Source organism: Poecile atricapillus, chromosome 1, assembly GCF_030490865.1.
Source record: "Poecile atricapillus isolate bPoeAtr1 chromosome 1, bPoeAtr1.hap1, whole genome shotgun sequence".
Taxonomy (NCBI): Eukaryota; Metazoa; Chordata; class Aves; order Passeriformes; family Paridae; genus Poecile; species Poecile atricapillus.
In genome coordinates, this window is record NC_081249.1 from 115016943 (window position 1) to 115033453 (window position 16511).

The window sequence follows — 16511 nt, forward strand, 5'->3', positions numbered from 1 at the left end:
TCGTTCCCTGTCCCATCTCTCTTCACACAACTCCAGCTGAACAGAGTTGAGAACAGAAGAAGAATGAGAAGACAAAGAGGAAATTCAAAAGCAGGACCTCTTTCTTAATTAGGTGTTACTAGGCAGTGATATGTACTTGTCCTCTTACTCAGCCAGCTCAGATCACAGAGAGATAATTAGAAACAATCACACAAGATCAATTAACATTAAAGAAAACTTCATAAACAACAAGCACATTAAAATAACATGGGAAGCCACTGCCATCTATGCCCTTTCTCACCAGTGGCAACACAGCTGAAAATGAGCAAAGTACATTTAGAGATAACACAGGCTAAAACCAGGCTGGGAACACACCAGGACTATAAAAAGCAGCTGCTAGAAATGAAGACACCGTAACACTGCCTATTACTGCTTTTCTGAATATTCTTTTAAATTCACAAGGCAATCTAGCATGTCTTTTCTGCCTCTGCCTGGCTTTAGGATGGGAATGATTTTCAGGTCAAACATTAACAGAAATTCAGCAGCGTAACACATGGCCATGTTTCAAGACAGAAATTCACAATTATGTCAAGAGATTACAACTATTTTACTCCCTGCTGAAAGACTGAAAAATAGGGGTCAATTTTACTTCATTTTTCAAGAACCTCAGCCCCTCATCTCTGTCGCTCTCAAACCTTGAAATAAAAGTAATTCCACCTTTTATACAGTTAAGTGAATTCCCAGATTTCCAATTTGCAGACGACGCCAAGCTGAGCAGTGCAATTGACACAACGGAAGGATGGGGCTATCCAGAGGGTAGGATTAAATAGGATATTGGGTAGGAATTGTTCCCTGTGAGGGTGGGCAGGCCCTGGCACAGGTTCCCAGAGAAGCTGTGGCTGCCCCTAGATCCCTGGAAGTGTCCAAGGCCAGGCTGGATGGGGCTTGGAGCAACCTGGGATGGTGGGAGGCATCCCTGCCACGGCAGGGGGTGGCACTAGATGAGTTTTAATGTCCCCCTCCCCCCCAAAACCATTCTACAAATATATGATTCATTCTTACATGCAAAGATTTTTAAAGGCACTTCTGATCTGAGCTCATCTCAGAGTATCATACCCTCAAGAAAAATTGTGGCTTGCTCAGTTTTTTTGCATCTTCCTTTTTTTTTCCTTCAAAAATGAAACAGAACACAGCAGAGCCCTCTCAAAAAATCTTATGTATGCTCAGGATTGTATGCATTTAAACATGGCCTTAAGTGCCAACATTTTCCCCACTAACACTGGCTTGCATCTGGCTAGAAATAACTATACTTAGTGGCTTTACCACCATAAATCTTCGAAAGTCTTCTGCATGGCTGAGCTCTGCTCATAAAATTAGACACCAGTGCGTTTTGTCTGTCTCATTAAAAGGATGTTTGGTGGAGCTGGCGCAGGAGGAGAGAGGAGTGTGTGAACAACCTTCTCAGAGCCACTGGGGATTGGCCCAAACTGTTCTCACAGTGGCACAAAGAAAGGATCGCTTAAAATAACTCCAAAGGCTCTTAGAAGGAACATCTCCGAAGGTTATGAATAATTTTAAAAGTCTGAGAATGGACTCTCCATGCTTACAGTAGCACACAGGGAAAAAATAGCTAGATTTCAATAGATTTTTTTTTAGTTACTCTCTTTCCTCAAGTTTCAATTGGAAATATTCCATTTGCTTCCTAAATAAACACAACCCAAGACTTACAACCATTAATTCAATACTTTCCCTCTCTTTCCTCAAGTTTAATTGGAAATATTGCATTTACTCCATAAATAAACACAACCCAACACTTACAAGCTTACAGTCAATAACAAGCCCCCAAGTTAATATATTCTTACCATGCATTTTGGAAAAATGTTATTAAAATTTTAAAACCTACTATAAAAAACAGTCAGAAAAGCACCATATTGAGCCATTATAAACCAGTTTACACCGCAAGCATTTGACCAGAGCAACTCGAGTTTGATAAGGTTTTAGCCTTTTTTCAAATGACAGTTTTTAAAAGTGTAAATGCAGAACACTTTTTCTGTGTCCTCTCATATGCAGGAAGCAATCAACATGATTAAACAAGGTCATTGATTTTACTGAGAAAAAAAAAAATTAAAATCAGATGCATATTAATCAGAAAACCAAAATCACCATGTGTAAAATAAGATATTAGTTGGGTCAAAAGTTCACTGGGAGCAGGAGAGGCTGATCCCAAGGACCAGCTGGGAATGACAAGAAAAGTAAGGACACCAAGTTCTCTGCAACCAAGATAACCACAGTACTTGAGCACCTTTTCTGGAAAAAAATGGGATTCAATAATCCCATTCCCATCATTTTTCAGGATGCTAGCACTGAAAAGGCACAAGGTTTCTGAGGTCTCCTGATGGAATATTGGCAAAGGCAGCAAAACGTGTAAAATAAACCTTTTGGCACCAAACTAAAAAACTAAAGGTTGAGGCTGGATAAAGGATAAAAGGCTCTTCCCACACAGGGTGGTCAGACACTGAACAGGCTCCCCAGGGGTTGGAGACAGCACCAAGCCTGACTTCAAGAACCTTTGGACAATGCTCTCAGGCACAGGGAGGTTTTGGGGTGTTTGCAGGGCCTGGAGTTGCACTGGATGATCCTAATGGGCCCATTCCATCAGGATATTCCATGACTCTGTGACAACACCCCACCACAGGAAATCAGGCTAGGCCACACTGGTTGTGCCTGGAATGGGAAGAATGCTCTTCCTCTTTCCAGCACAGCTTATTGTGACGTTTGTGGGATGTCCCCAACACCCTCCATTCCCCTTTACACACAGGGGTTTCAAGGAGCTGGGATGAAAAGCCTTGAGGGAAAGCCTTCACCACAGAGGTGTTGTGATGAAGAAGAATGAAAACCCAAGAAGCACCTTGAGTTTGAACAAGTGGATCAAAGGAAGAGCTGTCTGTTCCTTCAGAACTACCCTGAGCCATATATTTTAACATACATTGCAATTGTCCCCATAAAAATCTGTACCAAAGGCAACTCTACAGGACTTCATGGCAGCTGCTGGTTTCCCAGAGCTCTGCCAAATAACATCATGGTGAAAAACAAGAGTTAAGTCCAGCAAAAGCCATGCTTGGATAAAATTCAGGGGGAAAAAAAAATAAAATCAAACCCACACGACTTTCTGCAAACTAAAGACTTCGTTCTTAAAAACGGGGCATGAGTCAAAAGTGAAAATGCAACTTTTGGCAAGGAGTTGTACTCAGAACCTAAATCCTCTTATTATGTCTTGGAAGACAAACTCACACTAAAGCCACAGCTTAACAGAACAAGCCCAGGTTCTCCTGAAAGTCCTTAAAAATCAGACTTCCAGAGAATGTGTTGGGATTGCTCTGAGAAGAAAAAAGCTCATTCAAATGCAAACCTCAGAGAAAAAGAACGGGGAAAAAAAGAGTTAACATTCTGATGTGAGAGATGGTTTCTTGGGCGCTTTTTACACTATTAGTTCTGCTATGAAAAAGCGAACAAAAAAAATATCATCTTTTGATTATGTAATTTCCATCAGTTGAAAAGTACTCAGAAATACTAAAACAGGAGATCCATTAATTTTTGTTTGTCAGGGATAAAAAAAAAGAAGGAATGTGGTCCTCTTCTCAATTCCACTGTGCCAAGACAGGCCTGAATCATTACACTGTGGCCATGTTTATACTAAAACTCTTATTTTTTTTTCTCAGAACTTGGATTTCCACACCCAGTAGGCAACAGCTTTTTTTAAAGTACATTCCAAGCTTCCCTCAAACAGTTCCAGTCAAAACATCACCAGATTTTAATTCCGTCAAGAATGTGAGCATCTCATTAAAGCCCTGCCTAATTATAGGTAATGTGCCCAGACCACAGAATCTGTGGTATCTTTATATGGAATATTATTCAGAAGTAACTGCACCAGCTTTTCTCAAAAATTTGGAAATTTCTGCTTATTTAGTGTTAGAGCAAAGAATTGTGTGTCCTCAACTAATTAGCAGAGCCTGGGAAAGAAATTTAAAGTACAAAATAAAGTCACAATAATCACTAGTGGTGAGAAAGATCAACCCAGGAGGAAAGAAATGTCATCAGCTTGTAAGAAAATTGGAAGTTTTAAAGAAATAAATATTCCAGTCACACAAAGGAAAGCCTCAAGTGTAAGTCAAATCCAGAAAAAAATAACATATTGCACATTGTTTTTGGGAATTTTTCTGATTCTCTACTGCTTTCCACTTTGGCAGGTTTACAGGTTTCAGAACCTGTAAGCACAGCAAATCACTCTGCTCCTACTGAAATAAAGCCCCAAACACCAGAGGCAAGAATTGCATCTGCTGAATGCAGGGAATGACCTTGAAGGAAAAAGGAAGGACACATTTCTCAGCAGGATAAAGGGAAAAAAGTGATGGAGCTGCTTGTGGATAGATGAATTTTTTAAAAAGGAGCTTTATCAGACACCCACTAGCCAGAGGCAAACATGCTCTGGAGCCCAGGTTCAGGAATATCCAAATAAATTGTATTCCCTGCAGCTGGAGACCGGAAAGAGCAGGAAGAAAGGTAAACTCCTCACCACCACCATGCCTGGGGGCAGGAAAAGCAGAGATTTCTCAAAATTATTCATAATCTCTCACGGAATTCTAATACATATGGCTACACACACATGTAAATACATATTATTTTACAGCTTTTTTTTTCTCCATCTGCTCCTCCTTCCACAGCTCCATGAGGCTCTTCCCTAACACAGAATCTTTTAAGGGATCTTGTAGATTTGCTGTATTTAAAACTGGAACTGCTGCTGGTCCCTACTCCACACTCAGCCCCAGCTGCCATAAACCTTTATCAGGAACCTGCCAACACAGCCAGCCAGATTCCAGGAGCACAAATTCCACCAGGGAGTACAAAGTATATCCAACAGCAAAAGCTTCCACAAAGCATAATTGAGCACAGAAAATGACATGTTAAAACGAGCAGGAACTGGCTGGCCACGGATGTAAATTCATTCATACTTTTACTTTCTTTTTTTAAATATCTGTGCTGCTCGCTCAGGCTTGTTACGACAGGCTAAGGCATCGAAGGAGTTCTCTGTCCTCATCCTGAGCACAGAAACACAAATCCTACCCTGGAATTACTGCTTCCCTCACAACCTGCAGGAGGGACAGCCCAGCAACAGCATCCAAGGCAGGGAAGGGCTCAGATTGGTAAGGAAGAACCAAAAGATCTCCCCACTTGGCTTAACACATCTTCAGTAGCTCTGACGAGCATTAAATAGGAAAGAATCTCAGAAAGAGAGAACTAATCAAAATTCACAAGGTTAAAGAAAGGGAGGAGATGAAGCACCTAGGAAGAAAAAAACAGAAAAGAAGAAGCTGACAAATTGGAAGGAAGAAGGAATCATCAGAAGGCAGAGCTTTGGAGGAGAGGGTGGAATATAGAAAATCACAGAATCACAGAACATTCTGAGCAGTAAGGGACCCACAAGGACACCCCAAAAAGGTATAGCAGCAGCAAAGTGAATGACACAGAGAAATGCAGCTCTATCAAAAAGAAAATGTCAGGAGGCAGAAACCACAAGGTCAGAACAGGGAAGGAAACAGAAGGAAGTATTTGTACATAGATTTGCACCCCTATCAGGAGCACAAGTAGATTGTGAGCCTGTCTTTTTGGCAATTGCTTTTAAGCTATGAATGTGAAAAAAAACCCTGAAAAAAAATAAATTCAGAAGCCAACAAATGAAAGGACTGTATTGTTACTCTGCCTCAGACAGAAATAAGGCAATCTTTACATCTCATTTCAAACGACTTAAAAGGATGAAGCAACGTAGATCAACACATCCAGACAGCCAAAACGAGTTAAGACTTAAATAAGGTGAATTTTCCAGAGCTGTAACTCACAAAGCAGCAGCTGTGCCTTCTACAGGGCCATCAGGCTGGGGTGACACAGTGACTTTAAACCCGTGTGAACCTGGGCTGCTGTTGAGCAGCTTTGCTTTCCCTCTCCTTCCTCAGCTACTCATCACTCCTCTTCCCTCTCATGCCACACTGGACCAGGGACTGGATTTCTCAAAAAGCCTGGGAGAAAAGCCAGGGGAGGTTTGATTTCAGGTGGGTGAGTCCCCTGATCCACAGAATTCACCCACCCTGTGCTGCCTCAGAATTCGTTGGGCCAGTGGACCTGGCCCTACATCTTTAATCTAAATTGAAGTTAAAACAGACACATAAACACAAGTTCATTCTTTCCAGCAAAACACAAATGTGAGGAAGTTTTAAAAACGACATTTTAGGATTCCTCAGCAAAACCTGAAAAGGCATAACAAGAAAAAAAAAAAAAAAAAGGAAAAAAAAAAAAAGCAGACCCCAAGCCTTTGAAAAGCAAGACCCAATGTTTAATGTAAAGCAATTATCACTCAATGAGTTTATAAAGTCTGTAGCACATAAATACCTCACAGAAATGCCAAGCTGAATTAAAATGGGAATCATACAGAGTTCTTTACAATTCTGCAGGCACTGGTACACACACAAAAGGAAAGCATTCCTGTGTCCCAGCAAACCAAGAGCATTTCCAGACCCTGGCTGTGACTTACTTACTACCATCAGTTAAATAAGGCAATCTTAAAACCAAAATAAAATACATGAATATTGCTAACACCTCTGATAAATTCAGCCATGTAGCCCGGCAAAAAAAAAAAAAAGAAAAAATTAACTCCTAATAATAATTAACTGCCTAAAAGCAGCCAGTGTGGATGGAGGGAAGGACTCCTTGCCATAAATGTTGAAGGGTTTCTGGATCACAGCAACAAAACCTACATTTACCTGTCAAGAAAAAACCTTTTCCTCCATCCCAGTGGCAGAAAGACAACCTTTTTTATGGTAATGCCAACACAGATCTCCCACATGAAGGCATGAGATAGATTCAGTGAGCTACAGAAGATAAACATGTCATGCCTAAAAGTAAGCCAAAGACCCTAAAAGCATCCTGAATCACTTGTTCCCAAATTCCCCAGTCACTAAGCATGAATAAATGTAACATGAAGAGCCAAACAGATTATAAACACAGAAATGTATTTTTAAATCTATTTGCTAACACATTTCAAACACATTTTTTATTAGAGTCTTGTCAAGTCACGGAAAGAGACTTCAGCTTTAGTGCTACTAAGCTACTACAGAGGAACACAACACGGTTTGTTAAGACAAATGGACATTTGGTACTTTTTAAAATAAATACTAGAATTTTATATAGTGTCAAAAGCCATCCAAAAAAAAAGGGTAGTTACACACATATACCTCGACCCTGACCAAGAAACCCCAGTTTTGCATAAAGATATCAAAGCTGCTGGAACTGCAAGCATGCTTTATGGGTTGGTAGACTGCCAAAAATCATCTGCTAATACACCAGACAATAGATGTATTCTGCTGGAGAACCTTCTGATCTTTTCCTCCTATCACTTCTCTTACTATACAAAAAATGTGATTTGAATGCTTGCATTTATGTGCCAACAAACGAAGCAATTACTCACAATAAAGTAACTTTTTCAAACATGCATTTTTAATCACTGCTTTGCAAGCCCTGATTCAGTGTTTCCTGTTGCCATTGCAAGCACTTCAATTTCTGGAATTCTGAGTACAAAGTTGTGCTCCTGCAGTGCCCAAAAGCTTCAAAAACGCTACCAAAGGATCCAAACTCTTCTGAGTCTTGATAAACAAATGACACTCTGCTCAAATTCCATACTTTTGGATAACAGCAGGGTGCTTTCTGTACAAACAAACCATCCTTCCAGAGACCAAAACGATCCTGTGTGTGGTTCCAGCTTTCTGGAACGCTCCGGAACCACGGTGGCCACATATTCTGAATCCAGCCATAAATTACAGGGGATATTAGGGCAAGGTTGACACCCAACTTCTCACAGCAGCATCACGCCCTGACCATGGAGCAACACCATGGAGCCCCCAAAGCTTTCCCCCTTCCCAATTCAAAGGCCTCTGCATCACACACCAATATCAGGGCTTGTTCAGCAAATGCTTTTAACCCCGAATTCCCTGGTTCTGATTCTATTATCTGATATTTGAACAAATCACTGACACCACAGAGCTGCCATACCCCATCTCATCATCCCACACTGAAAGAATGTTTAATCTGCAAATCCACGCAGCAATTCTGCAACCAGAGCGCCGAACACACTCAGTGACCATGGGAGTGAATTAAACATACTAACCCAGCTTCCTAATCCCCAACATTAAAATTCAGAAATTTAATTAACTGCAGAAATTAAATTACATTAAAAGAAAATATTTTAATCTGGCATTTTCACATTTCCTTGGGTTTGTATCCACAGGCTTTTGACATCTTTCAGCAGAATACAGACTGAAGTGATCAGAAGCTCCTGAAAAACAGCAAGTGCTGACAAAACCTGGGCTAGAGCCACAGTACCCAGCTAGTACAGGCTAGTACCCAGCCTAGATGCTGTAAAAATAAGTTTCCATCTAAGGGGGGAAAATTCCTTGGATCTTTACCGTTACTTTTTACTCAGCATTTGCGAGTTATACACTCCCCAGAATAATCTTAACCCGAGAAAATGAACACTGTGATCTTTCCCATACAAAAAAAAAAAATGTTTCAACACCCAAAAAAAACAAGGGGGAGAAAAGGCTGCAGCCTTGACATTCTGATTTATGGAGGACGCTGATAGTGAGACAAACAGAACTTCATCTGTCAAAGCCAAGCACTTGCATTTAATATACAAACATCAAGCAGGAAATCTCATTTAAATAATTAACGTGGACTATCCACTGCCAAAAAGAGTGGGGCAGCAATGGACTTCTGCTGAATATTACAGGAAATGGAATGATTAATCCTCCATATAATGCCAGGTACCCACTCCTACCGCATCTTGTTAAAAGCAAACCTTTAATTTCAGGAGAAGAAAATCACAATAGGTAGAAGGAATAATGAAACCCCCACAACTGATATTGTGTGGATTTTCCCTATTGTTTTGAATCCATGCAGAGCTTTAAATTATAAATGCAAATATCTTCTTGTAACTTTCTGGTAAAAAATGCAATCTGCTTGAAAGTGCTTTTCAAAGCCATCTCTAGTGAGACATAAATCATCAGTGGCTTTAAAATATTTCAGTAATTTTAGCAGCCTTTTACAACTGGTAAATCAAAGTTTCAGAATATTATGAAAATAAATATTGCTGAAAAGACCAATGCTTTTTGGATGTTGTTTGTGAGTTTCTTTTAACATTTCCCCCATTGAAGAGAAGAAAAAATGGTTTGCATTGTGTTAGCTCCAGTTATAATTTCCAGCTGTGTCAAAACTTTAACAGCCTAAAAGCAGGAAATCCAAAGAGGAAATTCCATCGTCAGTTCCTGAATTTTGTAACTCAAATGTTCTTCCAAAAACTGGACCTTAAAGGAATTTTGGTAACATTTTCTGTAGCCTTACCTGATATCTTCCAGTAGGTCACATTCTGCCTGATGCTTGGCCTGAAGTTTTGTCATCTGCTCAACCTGAATGTTTTTCAGCTCTTGTGTAACTTTCACCTACAAAAAATCCAAACAAACCCAAGGACCACTTATATTTATATTCTGCAGTTCAAGTCACATTTCAACAAGCAAACAAACAAACTGGAAAAGGCTTCAGAAGATTGGCTTTACGTTTTTAGTACTGGTGCAGTTTTTCTTTGAGCCTTGAGATCCTGCACAGCTAAAATTCCAATACTTGGGGAATCTACTTGGTAACAGGCAGAGGGTGCCAATGGCCCAGGTATTGGGAACAATTTGGTTTTGGAAGGGAGCCTTAGAATTGTTTTGTTCTTGTTTTTTATAAAACAAGAGGTCTTGGCATTTAAGCCCTCTAGTGATCAAAGGGAATCCACGTATCGGCCTAAAAATGATCACCAATATCTCTGAACACATTAGGCATTCATGAGGACAGAAATGCCAAACTGTTACTGCAGAGGGATGAGAAATTCACAGAGGAAGAGGGCACCAATCTCCCTATTCTTCACTACCCAGGCAAAAAACCCGTCCTGGATCTCATCAGCTTCTCTATTTTAACTCTGAAAACCATGCACCAGCAACAAGCACCTTTTAACCACAACATCACATAAAGACATGTTTTTCACATGACACCAAAAAAAATAAATCACATGTATGCCCCTGACTTTAAGCAGGAAAAGCATCTATTTTTAACGTGAACTTTCAGTATTTTTGGTTTTATCTGTATATAAAAAAGCCCAACTCAAAATAAATAAACCCACACGACACAACCCAGGTAATAGAAATAAGCTGAATTGAAATAATACGGGCAAAGAACGACACACGTGTAAAATAAATAAACCACCAAACACGGAGTGAAATGGAAATAATTGAAATTAAATTGGTTTCGTTTGACAAAAGCAGAGCCCACCCCTCAAGTAAGAGGCTGGGAGGCAGGAATGAGCCAAGGAGAGACCTTCACTGCAGCCGCCTGCCAGGGCTGCTGGGGAGCTCTGGGCATGACAGGGGAATGCTGCTTGTTCCCTCCTCTCCTGGTCACTATTGCAGCGGATTGCCAGGTGGAGGACCGGGCAATCTCCTCTCCCCAAGGAGAAATCCCGGATCCACAGGGAAAATCCCCGCGGGGCCGCCAACCATCGCGGCCCAGAGCACCCCAAAGCGGGCAGCAGCACGGACACGGAACAGGCACAGATCTCAGCCCCGCGGAACTCCTTGCACAGGAGCAGCCTCTCCATCCTCTCCACTCTCCCTTCTCCCCACGGCCCGACCGCTCCGCACAAGCCCCAAAATGACCGGCCCAGAAATCCCCACGGACTGCCTTAAAACCCCGCTACAGCTCAGCTCTCCCAGATACCAACCTGCCTACCCAGGCAAGCCACAGCGGGCACAGCCTTTATCCCAAATTTCCATTCCTGCTTGCCTCTGCGCCCCCACCAGCAGCCCTGACGGGCAGCACCCCACATTCCCACGGCCCGCAGGGTCACCGCAGAGCCTCCCCGGTGCGTCTGCAGGTTGTTCCCATCGCACGTGGAAACGTGTGTGAAAATGCTGTACAATTCCGGCTGTCCCTGCTCCTGTGTGCTCCTGTGTGCTCCTGTGTGCTCCTGTGTGCTCCTGGCACACGCCGGGATAGTCTGAGTCCCTGGATCAACTCCAGACGTGACCTTCTTCCCCAAGACAACCAACCCCTCGCTGCTGGCACCAACACACCGCACGAGTCCCCAGAATCCCCGTGCTAGCACCCCACAGGCAGCACAACCTCGGCGCCCCCGTGCAGCCAAGCCCTCCGCAGCCACTGACCCCCTCCCAGCCCTCCATCTCCCTTGGAGAGCCCCCGCTAGAGATGGGGGTCCCTGCCCCCCTGCGCCTCCATCCTCACCAGTGCTTCCCCATCCCTGCCCTGCCCTACCTCCAGAGCTCACTCCCATCCCATCCCCACCCCACCGCCACGCCGGCCCTCCGTGCCCAGTCCCCAACAGCCCCCCGACAATTCCCCAGGACCCACCTTGCAGGGCCACCCTCGCCAGAGCCCCCCCAAGCCCGCAGCTCGCCGCTGCACCCCCCCCCACTCCCTTCCCAACACTTGGCGCTCCCTCTCCCAACCTTCCCGCACCTCACAGCCCACCCTGACCCCCACATCCCCCGTACCCCAAACCCACCCCGCGGCGCACCCCCCCAGAACCCCCCGCAGCCGCCCCCCGGCCCCTCCGTGCACAGCCCCCCTGCGCCGGGCGGGGGGCTCACCTTCCTCGGCGGCGGCTGCATGGTGGTGCCGCGCTGGGTATCCACATCAATTCCCTCCCCCCCGGCAGCAGGATGCGGCCCCCGCTGCAGGAGGAGGAGCAGCAGCAGGAGGAGGAGCGGGCAGTGACCGTCTCCCTCCCGGTTCGGGGCGAGTCCCGGTCGGCGGGAGGAGCGGGGAAGGGAGGGATGGAGGCGGGGAGGGACGGCGGGGGGAGGCCGCTTCTTCCTTACGGGCAGCCGAGCAACGTCCCGGCGCTGCGGAGCCGGCGAGGGCAACGAGGCGGCGGAGGGAGAGCGGGGAGAGACTTCGGAAAATACGTGTTTGGGGGGGGTGGGGGGGTGGTGTGGAATAAAAGGAGGAAGGAAAAGGGAAAAAAAAAATAAATAATAAAAATAAAACAACGCTGTGAAAGGCGCGCGGCGGCCGCGCGCGCCCCCCAGCGGCCGAACCGGGGCCTGCGCCGCCCCCAGCGGCCGCCATGGGCAGGGGCGGGGCGGGAACGCCCCCGGCGCGCGAGGCGGCCGCTGGGGGGCGCCACGGGGCGGCGGCGTGAGGGGAGGGGGGCGATGGGGCACGATGGGGAGCTACGGGCTGTGCACGATGGGGTGTGTGCACTATGGGGTGTGTGCACTGTGGGGAGCTACGGGGTGTGTGCACGATGGGGAGCTATGGGTTGTGCACTATGGGGAGCTATGGGGTGTGCACTATGGGGAGCTGTGGGGTGTGTGCACGATGGGGAGCTACGGGGTGTGTGCACTATGGGGAGCTATGGCGTGTGTGCACTATGGGGTGTGCTCGATGGGGAGCTATGGGGTGTGTGCACTATGGGGAGCTGTGGGGTGTGTGCACTATGGGGAGCTGTGGGGTGTGTGCACGATGGGGTGTGCACGATGGGGAGCTGTGGGGTGTGTGCACTATGGGGAGCTGTGGGGTGTGTGCACGATGGTGTGTGCACGATGGGGAGCTATGGGGTGTGTGCACTATGGGGAGCTGTGGGGTGTGTTCACTATGGGGTGTGCACGATGGGGAGCTATGGGGTGTGTGCACTGTGGGGAGCTATGGGGTGTGTGCACTATGGGAAGCTATGGGGTGTGTGCACGATTGGGTGTGCACGATGGGGAGCTATGGGGTGTGTGCACTATGGGGTGTGCAGTATAGGGAGCTGTGGGGTGTGTGCACTGTGGGGAGCTATGGGGTGTGTGCACGATGGGGTGTGCACAATGGGGAGCTATGGGGCGTGCACAATGGGGTGTGAGCAATGGGGTGTGTACAGGGTGTGCACTATGGGGTGTGCACTATGGGGTGTGCACTATGGGGTGTGTATGGGTTTGCACAGTGGGGTGGGGATCGTTGCACAGTTTTCACAATGGGGTTTGCACAGTAGGGGTGTAAGGGGGGCTGTGGGATGTACAGGGCTGTGTGCAACGGGGGTGTGTGAGGGACACACAAGGTACACAAAGGGTTTGGGGTTTGCACAAGGGGGTACACAAAGGGTTTGGGGTTTGCAGAAAGGGGGTGCTCAGAGGTGAAGGGGTGTGTGAGGGATGCACAAAGGGGTGCACGAAGAGTTTGGGGTTTGCACAAGGGGGTGCTCAGAGGTGAAGGTTTGCACTGGGAGGACGCAGGCTGTGCGTGGGGCAGTGAAGGGGGGTGCAGGGGATGCTGTTTGCGGTGCTGAGGGGTGCAGGGAGGTGCACAGAGGAGTGCAGTGCCCTCCAAGGCACAAGTCCAGTGCAGGATCCACACACTGGGATTGGGGTGCGGGACACAGCTGGTGGCACTCCAGCCATGCTCCTTGGCACAAAGCATCATCCCCTTCCATCCAGCACTTTCCAGACTGCCCAAACAAAGCTGGGCAGCAAGAGCTTGACTTGAGCTGAAGTACCTGAGGGACCATCACTCCCCAACAGCAGCTGGAGAATCCCTTGATGCTGGCACCCTGATCCTGGTGCGTCCCAAGGGCAGCACACTGGGAGCAGAGCACCTGGACACGAGCCTTTGCACAGGCTTGATTTTAACCAAAAGAAAATGAAACAAAGCTGAACTCTTGAGCATTGCAGATGCAGAGAGCCCAGGAGGCAGAAGTGGTGCTCCCAGCCTTGTCTTGTTTCGCTGGGTGTGAATTAAAAACCCCTGATCAGAAGTACTTTGGGGTTTTTAACCTCGCTCTCCAGCACTGAAATTCCTGGCCTTTGCTTATCAGTTCTGCTGCAATGAAATCTTTGAAATATTAACGTGCATTTGACTGTTTCCCTTAAGCAAATTACCAGGCAGTTTGCAGAGCATCAGGCAATTCCCATAATTGCATTTTTCCAAGTACTCCAGCATTGAAGCCGCTGCTCCATCGCCAGCTCCTTCATTATTGATGAGCTGCTTTGCTCCAGCTCCCAGGAAATGACCCCTCACCTTTAAAAATGCTTTAAAACAAAAATGCAACTTGAATTCTGCTTTTCCCTCCAGCTATTAGTTTATTTAGTGCTGCTAATTAGTCTTAACTCTTTCTCCCCGGGAAACTTGAAATGATTAGTGAGACCTGGCACATCAGCAGATGCTGTGAAAATATATTGCATCTCTCTATTAGGGCTGCAAGGGGATGGAATCTGCGTGTGCAACCCTTCATGGAATCATGGAATGGTTTGGGCTGAAAGGGACCTTAAAGCTCATCCAGTTCTACCCCCAGGCCATGGGCAAGGACACCTTCCACCAACCACCAGGTTGCTCAAAAAATCATGCCCAGACTTCTGCATGCAGGACTGAGAAGCATTTTAGCTACCAGGCCCACAGGCAGATGTATCATCCTTCCTTGTCATGCAGTTGTTTTTCAACTATTTGCTTGTATTCTTCCATGAATAATTACATTTTATCTATTTGACCACAGATTCCCTGAAGCCTGACTCATAGAGTGCTGCAGGTTCGATGTGAGTCCTGGAGGATTTTGCATCTGGGATGATAAATCCGGATGGAGTTGCCTCTTGTAGCTGCCCATGGCTCTTCCACATCTTAATAATACTGCTGATAATAGGGGAGGAAAAGGATGTGAAATAAAGATTATCAAAAAGTCAATAGTATAAGTGTCTAAGTGTTGTATGCTTTATCAAAATACTTGTTTTCACACCATAATTTGTATTTGGCTTATGCTGAGCCTTTATCCCTTGATTTCTCCTTTCTGATTGCACTCAACTTGAAGGTAGTTGAGTCTCATGGAATTCCACAATGGTTTGGGTTGGAAGAGACTCCTAAGGATCAGTCCTGATCCTTAAATTTCATCCCGTCATGGCCAGGGAAACCTTCCACTAGACCAGTTATTCTTTTATATTTCATTGACCTTTATTTGATTTTGTTTAATTTAATTTAATTTTGTTTTATTTAATTTAATTTATGTTTATTTAATTCTATTTAATTTAATTTCATTTCATTTTGCTTAACTTCATTTTTTATGAAGGAGGGTACAGAATGCAGTCCCAGAGCAATACACACCTCTTAGGGAACCCCAAAAGAGATGAGACATCAAGGTTGGAAACCCCAAGAGCCAAATTCCGGCCGATGGTGATAACCCACAGCTGAAAACAGCAGCTTATTCCCTCATCCAGAAAAAAAAAAAAAAAAAAGGAAAAAAAGAAAAGAAAGAAAAAAATGAAAGAAGGAAGAATTTAGCCATAAAAATGAAATTTGTAGAGGAACTTTAGGGAATGGAGCTTCCTTGATTTCCATCCTCAGGCAAAGGCAACACGTTGGATCCCAGCTCCCAATCGGCTGCTCCGTTGTCCCGTTGGGCCTGTTCATTCTTCATGTCTGAATTTAATCCCTGCAGGGTTTTAAACCTTTTTAAGTACAAAAACGCGATGTGTTGGAGCGTTCTTGGCTGCCAGGATGCACTTCCGAGCGGAATGTGGCGAGCTGGAACCTGCTGCTGGGCCCGTGATTAACGCACGAGGCAGCTCCGGCTGCCAGAGCCTTGGCAGAGCAGCTTCCCCAGCAGCGGATCCCAGGCACTGCTGATAACGCGGATTTTGCCTGCTGGCCTGGCGGGAGCGTTCCTGGCAGAATCTTTGCTTGCCAGTAGAGATGGTGGAGGGAGGGAGCTGCCAACACAGCATCCTGAGGACCTTCCTCTAGGGAAGTCAGCTTTTTATGTGAAATACATTTAATTGTAGAATATTTAGGAATAGCATAGAATCCCGGAATGGTTTAGTTGGAAGGAACCTTAAAAAATACTTCGTTCCACCCCTGCCATGGGCAGTGACACCTTCCACCATTCCAGGCTGCTCCAAGCCCTGTCCAACATGGCCTTGGGTACTGCCAGGGATCCAGGGGTGGCCACAGCTGCTCTGGGCACCCTGTGCCAGGGCTCACCACCCTCACAGCCAAGAATTCCTTCCCAATATCCCATCCATTTCCTCTGGCAGTGGAAAGCCATTCCCCCTTGTCCTGTCTCTCCATCCCCTGTCCAAAGTCCCTCTCCAGCTCTCTTGTATAGGAATATTTATATATATTATATATATATAAAACATATTATATATGTTATACTATGTGTGGATATATGTGAATGTATAAGAATTCATTTTATATTTAAATGAATATATAAGTAAAAAAAAGTTTAATGGATATAATGACTGAGCGAGACACACACAAAGAATCATAAATTAATTTATATTGGAAAATACGTCTAAGATCACAATAGATAAGAAAAGCATAATGAAAAAAATGAAAATGAAAAAGTGAATAAAAATATTTCAAAAAAGAAAAATAAAGGACAAAATTATCTGGAATAATTACTCATAATGTCC

General features: G+C 45.2%; 1 protein-coding gene and 1 long non-coding RNA gene across 5 annotated transcripts in view; one reads left to right on the forward strand and one right to left on the reverse strand.

The window, feature by feature from the left end:
* FCHSD2 (FCH and double SH3 domains 2) overlaps positions 1–11910 on the reverse strand; it is a 119837-nt gene extending 107927 nt beyond the window's left edge. Inside the window, exons 1-2 of one of the 4 annotated variants that reach the window (XM_058856258.1) lie at positions 11724–11910; positions 9424–9521 (exon numbers count right to left, since the gene is read on the reverse strand). In XM_058856258.1, coding sequence (XP_058712241.1) covers positions 9424–9521; positions 11724–11744 — 119 coding nt within the window. In that variant the 5' untranslated portion in view covers positions 11745–11910. Of the gene's footprint in view, positions 1–9423; positions 9522–10837; positions 11262–11723 lie in introns of those variants that run through there. The other 3 variants (XM_058856265.1, XM_058856241.1, XM_058856249.1) reach the window with 3 other exon arrangements.
* On the forward strand, positions 11816–14775 carry LOC131587965 (uncharacterized). Its single transcript, XR_009279481.1, has 3 exons — positions 11816–11864; positions 13551–13672; positions 14603–14775. It is a non-coding gene; the product is annotated as an uncharacterized LOC131587965 (long non-coding RNA).
* The last annotated feature ends 1736 nt before the right edge of the window (positions 14776–16511 follow it).